Genomic DNA, 18,078 nt, shown 5'->3' with positions numbered 1-18,078 from the left:
GCAACAGAAGATAAAGTCCAAAAACAAAATACAGAAAACCAAAATCCAGGAGATGTCAGAGAAAACACTCATGAGGAGCAGAGAAATGACTAGGAACCAGCAAACAACTGAAGAGGAGTAGAATATATGGCAAACAGAACAAAGACGGGTGTGATAAACTGATTGGGAGCAGGTGTGGACAGAAGACTCTAGAAGGGAGCTAGGGGAAGGAGAGTGACACAAGAGGGCAAACAAGAAATACATAGAACTCCAATAAAACCAGAAAACACCACAAAATGAAAATGAAATACAGTATATGAAAACTCAAAAAGAAAACTTAAACCGAACCGAAAAGTGAAAAACCGTAACATGAATAAGCTAACAAGCTAACTGGAAGGCAATCAATTTTTTAGTAAATCTGAAACACTGGTATGTTCTTTTCCTCCTGCAGCAGGAAGATGTCATTCATTAATATTCTTTATATTATATGTGTGTGTGTGTACAGCGCAATTGTGCTTCAACATTTAGGGGGAAAAAAATCAGTTGCCAATGAAATAAGGTGACATTGACAAAAGCAATGATAAATTAAAAAAAATAATTAATTTTAGATTGAGGTTCAGCAGAAATATTAAAAACACAAAAATCAGTTAAACAAGCACGATGAGCTTTCTGTTGCTTTTCTAGTAAACAGCAAACAGAAGCTGTTAAGATGACAAAGTCAGTAGATAATTTTATATAAGTTATGCCCCATATTAACATAACAGTGGACTTCTGTCTAAACAATACATCTTTATTATATTTTCATAATTATCTATTTGCTTTACTACTTGGTTAATTTAACTATTAAAGGAGGAAAAATACAGGGAGATGAGACAGAGCAGAGCAAGAAAAGAGAAGAAGAAGGAGACACAGAGAGCAGCAGCACGGCCACCAAACCAAAGCATCTCCAAATCTGCCTTTTAATTTAGGGGATAGGTCTACTTGTCCTAATCAAAGTAGTTTTAATTCCCACTCACTCAGTTTGGCCCACAGAAAGAGCCTTTCATGAAAGCTGTTTCAAAAGCTTTAAATATTCTTCCAAAAAAAATTTTGCTTTCTGCTTTGATTTTCATGTTTTTGGCCAAAGTCAAAGTGCATTAGTGAATGATGGAGTCAGTAATTGTCAAAAGGCACTGAGCAAGTTTCAAAAATATAGAAAATTTTTGTTGAAAAACAGTCACTGTAAACTTCTGATTCTAGAGTCACTCCTGCCTGAAGAACAGAAAGACAGATTCACACAGCAATGCACTTTATTGTGTTTATTTGATTCATTTCGGCAATGTATTTATCCAGAAATTCCCTAAATAGATGCAGATATACTGTTTATATCCCCATTATGTTCAGCAAAGCTGAGCAACTTGTATCACTTTAATGGCTTCTTGATACAATATTTATTAACACAAGCAGGCATTTTGCTATAAGCGCACGTCAGGGAAGACACCCTGTTTGCTAATTACTGCTATTTGAAAATTCAGAAAAATTTGAAATGCCCTTGTTTAGAAACAACCAACATCTTTATGTTCGGGGCGTCTGACATTGTATTTCCTAAAACTGATAACAAGCAAAGCTTCAATGATGCAAGCAGAATAGATAAGTTAGTTTTTTTTCTGCCTACTTGTAATCTTCTTTTAAAAAGGTTTTAAAAAGAGCCTGCCATGGGACTGCAGATGAAAATTAGCCTTGAACCTTTCAAACTTGTAGCGAGCATGTCAATAAATATGCATGGTGCCATTTTAAATAAAAGAATAGAAGTTCAAAAAGTCCTGAAAAACAGGCAGTGTGTTGTCACATTGAAGATAGAAAATAGACTTTAACCAAAACTTTTGGCAGCACCGATAGAAACACCCACATTTTCTCTATTTAAAGCATCATGGCTTGGATCTAGATATAAGTCCCATCCATTTTTTTTCCTCCCGCTTAGTCCTTGTCAGGATTGCAGGGCGGCCCGTGCATATCTACGACAGGCTTTGGGCGAGAGGCGGGGTACACCCTGAACAGGTCACCAGTCCATCACAGTGCAACACAGATGGACACACAACTACACACACACTCACACCTGAGGACTAATTAGAGAAACCAATTGACCTAACAGTCATGTTTTTGGACTGTGGGAGGAGCCCACGCATGCACAGGACATGCAAACGCCATGCAGAAAGACCCCGGGCCAGGAATCGAACCCAGAATCTTCTTGCTGCAAGGCAATAGCTCTACCCACTTCATCGCCATGCAGCTCAAAAAATAAATCAATTAACCTATTTCTAACATTTGCTTTGCACACAGTGTTTTTTTTTCAAAGTAACAGTTGCAGCTCCTTATTCTTTGTTACGCGTGTCATTTCTGTTTTTAGAATTGTCTACACAAAAACAACCAACTGTTGACTTCTCTTAGCACCCACTGATAAAGTATACGGTACATGGTCATCTTATTGGTCACTCTCTGGTGCTCTAATGCTATTTATGAGAAATTCACTCATGCATTAGTGCCTATAGTGTATTTGATTATAGATTTCACTAAGTGATAGTTTACCTAATAACACATCTCGATTTCTCTATTTTTACTGGGAGAAGAACTAGTCTATTTATAAATGCTTCATTGTAGTTCAGTGTATTCAATTTCTACAAACCACCTCTTACTAATTGTCATCTCTTCTTATCAAACAGTATAACGTTTTCACTTGAACCTTTTAATTTTAGATTATGATGAGAAAATGTTGCTGTAATGTCTCTGAACGAATTATTCGTATTAGAGAAATTTGCACTTAATTATTTATTCTATCCTTCACTAGTGGAATTCCATTATTTTCAAAGAGTCTTTTCTTTCATGCTTTTGTGTTATTCACAAAACCATTTTTGGTTTAAGTACTTTGCTTAAAGCCTCTATTTTTAGAAAGAAAAATAGGGTCTGCTGAAACTTCCTGATTTCATGGCAATTACTGACCTCTGTGCTGCACTGCATGAGTTTGAAGCCTCCTACTTTCTCCTTATTTTTGACTATATGTGCATTGGCTTCCCAACAAAAGAAAGAAAATCCAAAAAATCCGCAACGGGGAGTTATTGACCCAGCACTGATTTGGCAATGCTTCAGTATGCCCTGCAGCCCTTATGACAGTATGCTTTATGTAACTGCCAGTGGAGCTCATACAGATGAGTGGTCTGTACCACACACACACACACACACACCACTTTTAGTGAAGAGCAGTACAAACATGTTTCCACTGGCTGCACGGTGAGGATGTGGGGCTGATTTGCGAAGAGATGAAGAGAGAAGTAGAGGAAGCTTAGACATTTAGCAGAGAAACTATACTGTAGTTTAAGCTTTCAGCACAGCTTTAGCTAAATATAACCTTGAAGATGAGCTCTGTGGATAGGGAGCCATATGAACATGTTACTGTCATGGAAACATGACACTTCCAAGCGCTGCCCACCATATTGGCGTGTTCAGTCTGTGTCAATGTTTAGCTTTGCACCTGTTAAACACAGAGTGGCAAATTAACAAAGCCAGGTAATTTGGTTCTTCTTTTTACACACTTTGTTTCTACACCATTTCAAAGTAGATTGCACTAAATACACAAAGATGCAAACAGGCCTGACGGGTCTGGAAAATTCACATCTTGTTTAGTGTCAGCACACATTTGTCTTCTCTTTTATCAGAAACACAACAGGCCTAGATGGGAGCCAAGAGAGAAAGCAAAATATGTATTTAATGCAACATTTGGGCACTGACAAGAGGAAGGCACTCATCAAAAATGTTATGCCATCTGACTTAGGGCTGGACAATAATTTAGTATTAATATATATCATGATATACTTTTATTCAACAACAGTGGTATGACATTTGAATGTATATTTTTTATTTTTATATACCTGATAGTCTATGATTATGACGTTTGCAACACGTTGGATACATCGACAATGACGTTCACCACAGAGGTGGAGCCTGTGGCTGCAATTGCAGGCTAAGTTCCAACATGTTATGTTTTAGTGAGCTGACGAAACATCCACTGTTGGGCAAAAGCTGTTCTAGCAAATATCTCCAGTTTTCAGCATCTGATTACTGATGTGTACAACGTCTTGCAAGATGCTCATAAGCAGCAGCTGGTCATGTTACTTAAAGTCAGAGTAGAAGAGTCTTGAAATTAAAGGAGTGTGTGACATGGGATGTTTGAATCATAAATTCAGTTTTAACTAAGCTAATCGTAGAAGTTCTTCATAGACATGGCAAAATAATTGTCATTAGTTTGCACAGGCATCTATTCCTGGCTATGATTTTGAGTCTTTCATGTTGTTGATAGCAAAATTGGAACCAAAGAAGCATAAACCGCAGTTGAGATACATCTCGTGATTTAAGTTACAGACATATCATCCAGCCTTAATTGCAAGTTAAGTTGCAAGTACCCGATTTGAACCCTACAGCCTCTAGTCTGGGTCCCTGAACAAAACTCTTAACCCCTGATTGCTCCCCAGGTGCCACACAATGGCAACCCACTGCTATCCAAGGTGATGGGTCAAAATGCAGAGAACAAATTTCTCCATTGTAGGATAATAAAGGGATTTGTTTATTTAGACTATCAGGGGTTGATCATAGTAGAAGTGACCTTTCCAAAATGCTTGTGATGAGGATATTTTTGATGCACACATGCAGATTTTTCAAAAGCATCTTATACAAATTTAGTTGAAATCAAAATCATACAATGAAGTTAAAATGTGGTATAAAAGAAATATGAGAAATTTATTATAAATACAATTTCTGAATGAACGAAGAAAAAATGGTATTACTGCTCTTTATTGATAACATCCTGTTATCAATGAGATTTGAAAAATAAAACACTTTAAATTTGATTTTAACCTCTGAATCAGTATCTATTAGAGCGTATAAAAAAATAGCTTTGGAGTTTGACCATTTGATTAAGTGACCTGCCCTGGAAAACTGTGAGGTTAATGTTTTTAAATTTCCCCTCAATGTCTCACCGTAAGCCGTACCCATTAAGTAAAAAAACAAACTGGAAATATAAGCTGCTGATGTCAACTGAAGTGTCCCCCACCACACCTGTAGGGGGATCTCTACATATCAGCCCTAGAGCAGGGGCAAAGAATACTAGCTCCTATTAGCTTGTTGGCTCATGGAAATAAAAGCCTCTAATGAAAGATGAGATTTCTTCTTTAGCTCTACAGAAGTTGGGGACCATCTCTTCAATGGGAAGACTCAATGCAGCGAACAAATGTGAAACTTGTGAATTTGGCAAATTTATTCTCCGTCATGCTTGCTACTACTTGTGTCAAATAAAATTAGCTACTTCTTTCAATTCCAGCTTTGACTTTCGCTGCCTGCCACTTAGGAAAAATTTATAAAAAAGCCTGGACTTTTATATAATAACCTGCATGGTTCAAAGCGTGGAGAAAAAAGTAGCAGAAAGTACGCTACCTATTGTGAGCTCACTATATTAGTACATATTCATTATGTCCTAGGTGTAAAGGGTGCATATGTCTTTTCTGTGCAGTCCATGAGTTAGATAAACATTAATAATCTTGCCTGCACACATTTAGTGCAAGGGAAAAGCTAACCCCCAGGTTAATTACATTACACCTTTCTATAAAGAACAGAATGTTCAAACTATGCCGCAGGGTTAATGTCCTCCATTCAAAAGATAATTTATTGAAAGGTGTTGTTGTTTCATTGGAACTGTTAATAAGATGAACTTAATGTGAAAAAGTATGTGCTATTGAGTCTACTGTAAACAGCAGTCAAAAAATTTAGGCTGCAGTTTTTGATTATCTTAACAAAATAGTTAAAAGTTCAAACTTTTTATCAATTAATGACATGCTTTCCTAATTAGCTATTTTTGCAATATTGAATAAGATGTGCCTTTTGTGTTACACCCAATCACCTGATTTTTGTTTGTGATATTGGACCCCATAAAATGGCATTTCAAATTCTTACATCACAAGTTGATTGTGTTCTGTTGCTGGGCAGATTCGAATTAAATGCCCCTTTTCCATTGCAAGGTACAAGGCTAATAGGCAGCTGAATGTTTATTTATTTATTTTAGATGCCATTTAAGTAGCAGTCTCGTTCTCCACATGACAGCCAATAAGCACATTTATTAAAATAAAGATTTATTTGCTCCATTAAACTCTGAACTCACTGCAGGATTACAGCAGAGGAAATTGCATAATAGACACATTAAGGCTCCATATTTGTCTGGATGTGTTTTATTTCAATCTAATAAAGATCAAATTTGACCCCATTTTAGGTTTTTGAGGAGTTGCAGGAATATTAAGTCTCTTGATCCAAGCAACCAGGAGTTTAATGAGTTCCTTTTCTATCATACCACATGCACATAAGTTGGATGGAAAACGGCAAAATCAATTTTGGCTCAGATTTAAGAGAATAAAGACGTGCTGCCTGTAGAATGAAAGCAGATGGATATTAAAGAGGATTTGAAAAGAAAATCTCCCACTTAGTTTTCCTCTCTACTCTAATACATATTAAAATCTTTCTGATGTGAAAAGGGCCTCAATGAATGTCCAGCACGCCTTTGGTGGTTGCAGTTTTTGGGATAGAACTAGTATATGTAGATTCATTTTCTTTGATTTACACATGTTTTTTTATAGGTTCTGTTTATAGCCTTTCAGTTGAAAGCCCAGAGGAGTTGGTTCTGGTGCAGCCACAGGCAGTATGCTTCAGTTGTAATTTCTAGAAGAACACATAATGCAAAAAAAAAAAAAAAAGAAAAATAAACTGTGCACTGACCTTGTGCACCTCTGAGTCTGTTAGCGATTAAAATGAGCTACAACAAGTTTTTTCTGCTTTCTTCCTCCTTCGGCTGCATATAATCAGTGTCTTTTTCAGCTTTGTTGATTTTTAAATTTACTTGTTTGTTTTAAATGCTCTACAAGTTGTTTCTTTAGCTGTTTATTAGGATAACCAGTATTTGTTTATTTGCAAGTTGAGGGTAGTCCGCTACCCTTTCAGTAATTGAGCCACTCTTATTGCAGTTTACACTTGGCTCAGCTCCATAGCTACTCAGCATTTTGGGCCATTCTCCTCTCTGCTCATCACCTCTGTGCTGACCAGACCATTCTCTCTATAAACCAGAGGACCTCGAGGCACAACTTGAAATTAAGGCAAATTATAACCCCCCTTCCCCTCCTTCTGAGAAAAAAAAAAACCATCATCATGGCTTTGGAGCTGACATATAAAGTAAAATTATCTCAGGAGAAATTAAAAGGTTTAATAGAGTTTCAAATGCTCATAACTGCAGATGTATTGCTCATTATATCTTTACACCTGCATGATGTAGAGAGCTAAGAAGCAAATAGCTTGGGAAATGTTACATGGATATACTCAGCTTCTTATGAACCATTTACTAACAGGATGGGGTGAGAAAGTAAGCTTTTATGATATATTTTTGGAAACCTAATGAATGGTTGCAGGTCTGTCATAACAATGAAACCTTGACTCTCAGTATAGCTAACCTGTAAAAAAAATAGAGGTTTAAAAAAGATAAGATGAAATACAGATGAAATTTTGGTTGCTGCAGGTTTGGAACTCAGACTGAGCGTGGTTCTGTCACTTCCCTTGTTGTCACGTCACGTGTCTGGTTAATGTAAGGAATTTCTGCAGGGTTAATGACTGAATGCATAGAACTTTCCACTGTGACTGATACAAATCAAATGCCTCATTGCAAGGTGTTGCAATTATAGACTGAAGTTCATTATATTTCAGTAGACTGCTTCCGCAGCAAGTAAAACACCAAGCTAAGTGTGTTACTTGCTGTGTGCTGCCATTCATGTCTGGCTTTTTTGGGTTTCTTAAACTGTTGTTCCATGGGAAAAAGAAAAAAAAAGAGTCAACCGTTACAGCATAGTGCCAAAGAAGACACCATTAGCAGAAGAGGTTGACAACATTAAAAACTCCCTAGTCTTTCTGTTGTACAGCAGAAAGGTTTTCTGATTAAAGAGGTGAAACCTCGCCGGCATCAAGAAGGGAAAGACAGCCCAGCTGGAGAACAAAGTTTTCAACCAGGAACAATATACACGCATGAATTACATTCTCAACATGCCATCAATAAAAAACATAAAACAGCAGAAAAGAGCAAAACAAGAGACGAGGCTGAGGGGGACTAATGTTAACATCAATGAAAATCTGAGCTTGCCAGGAAGGCCAGGGGCAAAAGGAACAATATAAACTGGAATGCACTAGCTCCATCGTTGAAAAAGAATTTTTCGAGTAAGCCTGTTTGCTGCTCTAAAAAGAAAATACATTTGGCACAATTGATCATGATATTTTATTCCGGAACTTAGAGCATTTTGGTGTATGGAGGGATTCTTGAATGGATGAAGAGCTATTTCAAGAGTGGGACAAAATTTGGAAATTGCTGCAGGAGTGAGACAGAGTAGACTGACGAGCAGAAGCCAGCAGACACTGAAGAGCAGAAGAGTGCACAGGCAGAATCCAGAAAACTGGGCAGAGCTAAGCAGGTGGAAGGGATGAACTAATAATCCAGTCATCTCTGCCAAGATCATGACGGTATATTTAAATAAAAAGTCTGTGGATCTGCAGTAGCAGCGGCTAGGGCATCAAAGTCAGGCAACTCTGGAGAGAGGAAACACAGGTTAGTGACCATGAAAACCTGATGGAGGATGATATGAACGCATTAGTCACTAATCTGGTGTAGAGTACAGTCCGTGCCTAGAGAACAAGGTTGATACCAGCCAGTCGGCTGACAAGAAGCAGCAGTTGTCGCACAGAGAGTTCCTGACCCTGACGCCTTGAAGACTGCAGAGCTGGCAGGAGGTCAGATCGAGGCAGACAAAGGAAGGCACGATAAATTAGAGGGTGAAGTTAGGAGGCAGCTCCAGGTACAGTCCACAAGAAGAATGCAGCAGGTGTCCAAAGACAGGTCAGGCAAACAGATCAGAACAGGGACAGGCAGGCTCAGGGTAAGCAAAATGGGTCGGGATCAGGCAATCAGATCATTATCAGTTTCACTGGAATAATTCTCACACCAAAAGCTCAATAATAACCTGGCTCTGATGACTGGGAGCAAGCAGTCCAAATAGAAACTGGAACAGGTGGATATGATGAGTGGTAATGAGAAACTGGGCGGAGCTAGGCAGGAGAATGGAATGAGCAACCAAGCTCGTCATCAACGCTAAGATCAAGACACTGATACTGTTTTTTCTCTTCATAAATGACATATAAAAGATTTACAACTTATTCAACTTTGTTTTGTTAAAAGATTATACAAGATTTTTTGGTACTGGTGAGAGTAGCTCTTGATATTATAATATGAAGCTAAACAAAATATGACCAAAATTGTCCTTGAATCTGGAGAAAACGGAGTTCATGTCATTTTTTTAAAGGAATTTCAAAATAGATGAGGCATAGGTGGATTATAATATATAATTATAGTTTTGATTATAATGTTCTGTCACTATTGACTAAATGATCTGCAGGAATTTCATATCAAACATGTCCAGACTAAACTATTCAGACACATTGCAATTCTTAGCAAAGCAAGCCATTTTCTGAATTTTAAAGTAATACACTGATTTACCATCCCTAGAAGTCTGGAGCCACACATACAGGACATCACTCAAACCGCCATGCACGCATCTCTCGAAATCTCATTAAAGAGCTATCAGAATGCTCCCATTATATAAACAAACAACTATCCAGTCCTTCCAATTAATTTTGCTCAACAAAGCTGCAATGTTACATCAACATTAAAGGTCTTCAAGCTAACAAGAATGTAAATGAGCTGGAGGGCAGTGTACTCGCAGGTACTGCTGATGCAGTGCAGCATGGTTGGACTGGTCTTGCGTTGCTCACTCAGCTGTTCTACAGCAGGTGTTTTGGAAGCATTTTGGGGCTTTGTGAAGGACCAGCTATTATAGCCTGTGCAGTTAATTTCATGGGCATTAGAGACGGCTGCTGAAGACTCAGTTGCTGTCTGTTAACTGGGATTAGTGGTTGGAAAAACAATACCAAAGCTGAAGGCTGTCAGGAGGGAGGCTCAGTTGAGATACTGTAATATGACACAGCACTGAGAAATGGGATAAGTTGTCCCTCCTCAGAGTATTCCTGAAAAACATATAAAAAGCCATCAGGTATCATTCTGACAAGCATAACAAGTGAACATCATCTGCAGTGTTGCATCCACATACAGTATTTCACAAGGTGTGAATGATGGGTTTTCAGAAACTCAGAAGCGCATCAAAGAACTGCCCCAATTTAGATGCTTCTGCTCAAAAGTAGTGAGTGCGTTGTGCTCTGAGCTAACAAGCACGCCTCATACTCGCCCGCCACACATGCTTCTCCACACACAGCATCAAAGCGCAGCTCGCACTGTTTGAAATTCATTGAAAGCATTGGATTAATAATGCAGAGAGAAGCTCAGAAAAGAAGACACATAACATGAGGCCTTCTCGACTCCTCCACCATTAAAGCATGCAAAACCCTTCTGACACGACAAAATTGGAAACCTTTGAACAGAGAAGTGAATAGCTGTGAGAGCGTTGTGTTGAAAGTTACTGGAGCTAAATCCCCCAGGAGGTAGACAGATACACGTTAGCTAAATGAAACCATTCCGTCTCTTTTTTTTTTTTTTACAGTGCCTTTTTCCATCCGCCTCCCACTAGGTTTGTTAAATAAAGATTGTCAAAAAGAAAAACATTTTCAAAAAGAAAAACATTTTCATAAATGTAAGAACAGTATTGCACAACGATTCCTGTGGGTTTGTTTCTGACCAGGTGGTGAGCATTTAAATAGAAAGAAAAAAAACAGAGACTGGGACGGCATGCTATTAAAAACAGATGGATCTGGTCAGATGGTACTGTAGTCTAAATGTGTTTCCTCATTTAATATTTTGGTAATTTTAACCTGCAATGTGTTTCTCCAAGTAGGAGCTATTGTTAGCAAAGCTATTTGTAAGTCGCTGTAAGTAATATGCAGATTTTCACATTTTTTTGTGTAAGACATTTGTGTTTTATTCATCTGTTGAAAAGAGCATAGCTATCTAACATTTTTTTTTATTATTATTTGAAATTTTTTTCACCAGGAAAAAAAAAATCCCATTGAGATTAAAAACCTCTTTTTCAAGAGAGTCCTGACCAAGAGGCAGCAAAGTTACATAAGAAACAGATACATTAAAATAAATGACAGGTACATAAAAAAAACATATCAAGTAAAACAATTACAGATATTTGAGGCTGCTTGCCTCAAGTTGACAATTTGCTTCAAATTTTTCCACTTTCAACTTTCTTTGTAAAAAAATTCCACACACAAGGTGCTGCGTAGCTAAAGGCTTTCTTCCCTGGTTCTGTGCGGGCAAAAGGACCAGTGAGCAACAGCTGATCGTTGGATCTCAGGGCATAAGAAGCCAAGCAGACATACAAATATTTTCCACTTTAGTTTTATTTTTTTTATATACAGTGTTTAAGACAGTATCCATTGGTCCATTAACTAACATTTGCCACATTATAAACAATAACTAAAGTGCATTTAGCTCAGGTTTTATAGATCTCTTTTAAGACATATTTTACTAATAAAAATTATAAAAGTGTATTTGTATTTTTCCTGTTTTTATTTCTCATATGCAAAACTAAAATTAAGTAAATGAGATATAATCCAATTAAGGGAATATATTCCACCTATGAGTAATTTGATATCAGTAAAAATCTACCAGTTTGCAGAGAGTTTGTAGAAGAACATTAGTGAAAGAAACGCATTATGAAGATAGCAGATGCATATTTTAACCAGAGGTTTTGCAAGTCGCATCATTTGTTAGTTTTTTATTCTAAAATATTTTCATTTGCCTCTTGTCTTATTTAAAGCTGTTACTTTATTTTACCCTTTGTTTTGTCCTTTATTGTTTCTTAGATATTGTTACCCTGTTTTCCTCCAGTTCCCAGTTTCTGCATTAAATCCTCTCTTCTTTATGCGCCTTCCGACATCTGCTTACAACTTTAGTCGTTCACCTCAATAAACCATGACATGAGGATTTTTTAACCTAACCTAACCAAATTGTTTGCACATAAAAAAACAAAACAACAAATGGCAATCAGAGGAAACCTATCAACACATCTGGTTCACTGATGCAAAGCTAGAACTATAAATCACAGGATTCTAGGTTGTTCTGAGACTTATTTCATCCCTACTGTATGCACCTTGTTTCAATGTTTTTATGAGTCTTTAGCTTTAAAATAAAAATTTAACAGTTGTGAAAAAAATATTTCACAAAATATTACTGATAAGGAATCATAACATTTTAACCTGGTCTTAAAAGAGTGTATACTTCAAAGAAAAGCAACTTCTGGTCAGAAGCCTAAAAAATAAAAGTCCAGGACCTTACAAAGAGGGTTAAGAATAAAAGTAGGACTTTGCAACATTAATTTAGGAAAAAGTGTAGTATTTAGAGTATTTTTGGGGGGGATTTTTACCCTGGTAAAGGCTGGTACACTGAGACCCCACACATGACCATAAAAACAATTCAGGGGTCAGAACCGTTTTGGTCGTACAGTGTGTCCTCTCCAGCTACACCACAAGCCCAGTGCAATAAACACAAACTGATTTTGACACTTGACCAACATCGAAGTGTAGAGGGGCATCTGACAAATGTTGCCAGATGCAAATGAGAAAGTTGCTTTGCTTTATGTCCTTTGATAATTCCTAAAAAAAAAGGCAATATTAAGATGCCTTTAAGCCAGGAAGTACACCTACATATATTTCTTATTCTGTTGTTGCTCTGAGCAACAAATCACGGCACACATGTGAGCTCCAGCACCCAGTGACAGCTCCCTCTAATGGGCCAAGCTCATGGGGACTTCTATGGGTCTTACACACCGTCGCTCAAAACCTGTCTGCTCAGCTTTGAGAATGCGTGCTCAACAATGTTTCTGCTCACGCTCGGCTTTATCTCTGCACAGGCTGGGCCTAAGTCCTACTTCAAGTGAGGCATGGCTCACCTGTCCTGTGTTTTCGTCTTCAGTATAATACTTCTGTACTTCTTTGAGTCCGATCCTGCAGCTCTCAATAGTCCTTGCTGCCACCCTCTGGTTTAGATTGGAACTGCTTGTTCTGCTACATAATGATAAAGAATCTTTTTAAAAAATCCTGCATCTGGATCATGACCACATTAGTGAGTTGTTCCTTGGGCTAAGGAGCACCATACTTTAAAAATTTCATTAAAAGCTGTTCATAACTTTTCAAGATATCCTGTACACAGACAGGAAGTCACACACACAAACTCGACCAAGAACATAACCTCCTTGGCGCAGGTAATAAAACATTTAGGTTTTAACTAGGGCTTAAACATTTAATCAGATTAATTGATTATTGAAATAATCATCAACTAATTTAGCATATAAACAAAATTTTATTTAAATATATAAAAAAAATTTTTTGGGGCTGCTCAGTGGCGCAGTGGTTAGCAATGCTGCCTTACAGCAAGAAGGTTCTGGGTTTGATTCCTGGCCTGGGGTCTTTCTGCATGGAGTTTGCATGTTCTCCCTGAGCATACATGGGTTCTCTCTGGGTACTCTGGCTTCCTCCCACAGTCCAAAAAACATGACTGTTAGGTTAATTGGCTTCTCTAGATTCTCCTTAGGTGTGAGTGTGTGCGTGAATGGTTGAATGTCCTGTTTGTCTCTGTGTTGCCCTGCGATGGACTGGCGACCTGTCCAGGGTGTACCCCGCCTCTCGCCCATTGACTGCTGGAGATAGGCACCAGCACCCCTCGCGACCCCAATTGGGAGAAGTGTGTTAGATAATGGAGGGATGGATGGATGGATATAAACATTTTGCATTTAAGATAAAAAAAGAAAACATTTGTCTATCAATATGCTCTATTCAGAACCCCTCAAGTGGAAAAGTTTGATTTTCACCTGGTTTAATTTCGTCAAAAGTCTTCTATAGTAATCTTTGGCTATTGGATTGATTAATCAAAAAATAATAAACAGATTAATCGATTTTGCAAAATAATCATTAGTTGCGCCCTAGTGTAAAAAATTTATTACAGTCGAATGTTTTATTTTATCTTGAATCCTACAGTTTGGTTTCGTAATCCCTGTGAGTTTAAAAGCAATAATCGCTAAACTGCCCTTCTCTATATTTGCAGTCCTTGCAATGCTAATATAAACGTAATATTTGATGGGTCAAAATATCAAATGCTTCTTTTAAAACTGTATCATATAAAAAAAATGTTGAGAAGTAAAACTGTGTAAACCAGGATTTTCACAAACAGACAAAATTGATGCCTTGGCATATTGAATTAAGACATGGTTGCCTTTATTTCTTTTTATTTAAATGTTATTTCTTATCTCTATTGCATAGCAAAGAGAACGATTAAATGTTGCTTAAAGCTGCTCACAATCGTTGGTACTGTGCTCTTTCCTGTCATGCACTCAAAAATGCTTGTTTCTTTCGTCTGTGGTGCTGATGGTACCTTTTCTCCAAAAGATTAGAAATGTTATTTAAAAAGGATATATTAATGTCTACAATTTTAAAACTGTCAAAAAAACATTTTCCCAAAGACAGTCTTTAATATACCGTGAGTTGTAGACATTTTAACTTTCCAACTTTAAATACAAGCAGACAAAAATCACAATTGAAAATGTGTTACACAAAATGGGCATCAATTAGATTTACACAGCTGGTCTCTGTTGTTATTTCTCCAGAGATAAGCTTCCCATTTGCAGTTTAATAAACGAAAAGCGAAGCGAGAGCGCTAACACAGGTAATGTGCTGCAGTAAATAAATGGCCATTGAACAGGGGGAGTTGACATTTAGATAAATGTGGCTTTAGAATATAAACAAATAATGATTGTATCCAGTAGCACTGGGCATGTACAATTACACAGCATCAGAACTGTACATTTGTAAGAAAGTGGGCACACACTCCAGCTGAGTATGTCCTTCTGGCTGCCTAGACAGCATGTTTTGTTTTGTGGTTTTCCTGCTCATAACCAACAGCCTATTTTACACCCCATTATCTAATGATGTAGATGGAATTTTAATGAGTGTAATCAATATCTCATGACCATGTAGTAACAGGCCTTTATAAGATACATAAATTCTCACACATACACTCATAACCACGCAGATTACTGTATTTCTTAGCCTCTGGCTAACTTTCTGTAACATTTCAACCTATTTTTCAATGACGCACTCAATACATCCATTCAGCACCGTATCTGTTGCATAAATACACTCTAAAATCGCAACAATACAATTAAACATTTACTACTAAAAGCATGAAATTGCTCATAATGTTCAGAAGATAATCAGGTCATTGGGTGTGTGTTTGTGTGAGTGCTCTAACAAACTTGGTAGTGTCAGATCATGGCACGGGGCGATACTTCTGGTTCTGTGTCATTTCTGGTTACTGTAGAGCTTTAAGTCTTAATGCTGACTCTTCAGGCGTCCTCTGTTCAGTAGGCATGGTATAAAGGAAATAACGCTGTCACTGAAACAGTGTGCAATGGGATTATGAAAGGACAGCAGCTCAGACTCTAGTTGATGTCTGATCAATCTGGAGAGCAAAGAGATTTGATGTCAGCTACCTCTGAGATTAATACATTCCTCAAATGAATATACTTCTTACGCAGGTGACGACATGTAAGAAAAGAATACCTAGGAATCATCTTACTATACAATTAGCGGTGCATTTTAAAAATTGTAAATGGCCTGTACTTATATAGTGCTTTTTCAAGTAAGAACACTTGACCAAAGAGCTTTACACTACATTCAGTCATTCACACATTCACGCAAACACTCACGTTGATGCTGTCAAGATACACTGTAGCCACAGCTGCCACCGGCCCCTCTGCCCACCATCAGTAGGCAATGCATGGGAAGTGTCTTGCCCAAGGGGAGGATGACATTTAAAAACCAGAGCCAGTGGTTGAACTGCATCAGTTCAACCCTCCAGTTGCAGGGCAACCTCATGCATACAACGCCCCCGTCACCCCACAATTTGCGGCGACAGTTCGAGTACCATGGATCTGTCAGAGATTCGTTGGACATGTCCAAATGCTTTTATCACTTCACTTCACACAGTGTGTACTATATGTTTGTGGCACTGCTAATGAAAGAATGCAATGCAACTAAAATACTGTTAGATACCTTTACACCTCATGCAAAGTTTTTTCTATGCCTTTTACTCACATCGGCATGCAGGATGCTTGAAACCAAAATTGGGACCACCTCAATCTGTTTCACTTCTCTATAATGTGATGTACAAAAATGTGCTGTTGAATTTATTTCCTTTTTTTTATGTTGTAGAGACAAGGATCCGGGCCAGCTGCTGGCAACAAGACGACCTCTGGAGGAAAAGGTAAAAAAAAAGAATCAGATGTACAATCTCTTACTTTGTTCTCGTAGGTAACAAAAAAAGAACTGCCATATGCTTTAAGTAATGATAAAAAGAAGGAGCACAACTAAATTGGCAGTAAGTAGTCTGCAGTTTGTTGTATATTACAGCTCATATTACAAAATGACTGATGGAGCTGAAGAAGTAAACACACAACCCCTTTCTGTCAGATCAACCCGTGTTACAAGATATTGAGATGTAATATTCATTTTAATTCGGTCTAAGAACATAATTTAAACATGGTAATATAATGTACTGATGAAATGCTTCCTAATAGATTATGTTTGTATGAGCATGCCATAAGAGAAATGGAAATAAAATGATCTATATTAAATATGCAATACAAATTAGACCTATGAGGAGGTTAGACTGCCTGTACTAATCCAATTCACACAAGAATCGGCCTGGTCCTATGATAATGCCTAGTGCCATATTACAGTACAGTAAATTAATGCATTTTTAGTTGCCATAGAATAACATATTCTGCTCCATGAGTACTGCGTAGCTCACACAAGCATTGTTATTGTCTAGAACTTGACTAAATCCCCTGCAGTAGCTGTGTTTTCATTTCTATTGGCTATGATATCCCATTGGGAACTTTAGTACATCAGCCCTCAATGTGCTGCTAATTTTCATCCTAAATAAAGATTTAGCTTTTGTTTCTACACCTAAACCTGACTTGACAAATACAACTATATTCTTTAAAAATCTCCATCTTGCTTAAATTCATGATTTAGGTTTTGGAACAGTTCTTATTTCTTAAATCAAGGTCTAGGCTATCACTATCATTTTTAATCTCTGTTGTAATGATTTACTTAAGATTCAGCTTCTACTGTAATATGTTGAAATAAAGTAAGCTATGATTAAATATCTTACAGCAAAAGTTTTTCCTCCTGTGTCATTTACTTAATATTTGGACCACAACTTTATGAAATTTAGGGATTAGTGTTTTAGCTGTTTTCCACACAGTTAATCTGTAACAGCTAGAGATATCAAAGTCATATCATCTAAGCAAAGCATACAGAGCAGGTCACAGTAAGGAGCAGACATTGAGCTATGGCGGCCTGTTTTACTACCAACATTAGTGTTAAGGGTAAGAAAGAGACTGTTAGGGATGAAACCCAAACTCAACTGATGCAGTCATGCCAAAATCCTACAATACAGTTGTGCAGACCATAACATTTAAATATCGGCTCGATATAACAGTTGCCCTTACAAGCATGAAATGAGAACCCTTTGGAACTGGGTTCTATTTATTTTCATCATCTACAGTATAATATTTGATGGCCTGAACATTGTTATTAAAATCTCTGTTTATCCAGTGGAATGCTTTTTTGGCATCATATATTTATGGAATATCTGCTTGTTTCCCCAAACTCTGATCGCTATACCATAAGTTACCATAAATATGCACACAACACACACCTATATACAACTGTGCTTGAAAGTTTGCTTATCCTCCCAACTGTCATCATCTCCTGATCAGGATATTTGGTTCTTTTCCAAGTTTTCACTTTGGATTTTTAGTCACACTTTGATTTATGTAATTCTTTGTGTTTTCAAAGTCATTAGTTTCATTTCCATTTATTGTCATCTAAGTTATTTTCTAGTTATATTTAAGCACTGTTGTATTTATGAGTTACTCTGTTGCCCCCTTGTGTCAGTCTATTTTCCACTAGCTTCCTTCT

General features: G+C 37.4%; 1 protein-coding gene across 1 annotated transcript in view; it reads left to right on the top strand.

Moving 5' to 3' along the window:
- The window catches only part of LOC107098483 (Purkinje cell protein 4-like), a 53,961-nt gene that overhangs the window by 18,945 nt on the left and 16,938 nt on the right, over positions 1-18,078 (top strand). Inside the window, exon 2 of the mRNA XM_015396202.1 lies at positions 16,303-16,354. Within this exon, the coding sequence (XP_015251688.1) occupies positions 16,303-16,354 (52 nt within the window). The remainder of the gene's footprint in view (positions 1-16,302; positions 16,355-18,078) is intronic.

This window comes from Cyprinodon variegatus, unplaced genomic scaffold, assembly GCF_000732505.1.
Source record: "Cyprinodon variegatus isolate N-32 unplaced genomic scaffold, C_variegatus-1.0 Scaffold781, whole genome shotgun sequence".
NCBI classification, from domain to species: Eukaryota; Metazoa; Chordata; class Actinopteri; order Cyprinodontiformes; family Cyprinodontidae; genus Cyprinodon; species Cyprinodon variegatus.
Note: the sequence above shows the minus strand (reverse complement) of the source record. Positions and strands in the feature narration are given on the sequence as shown.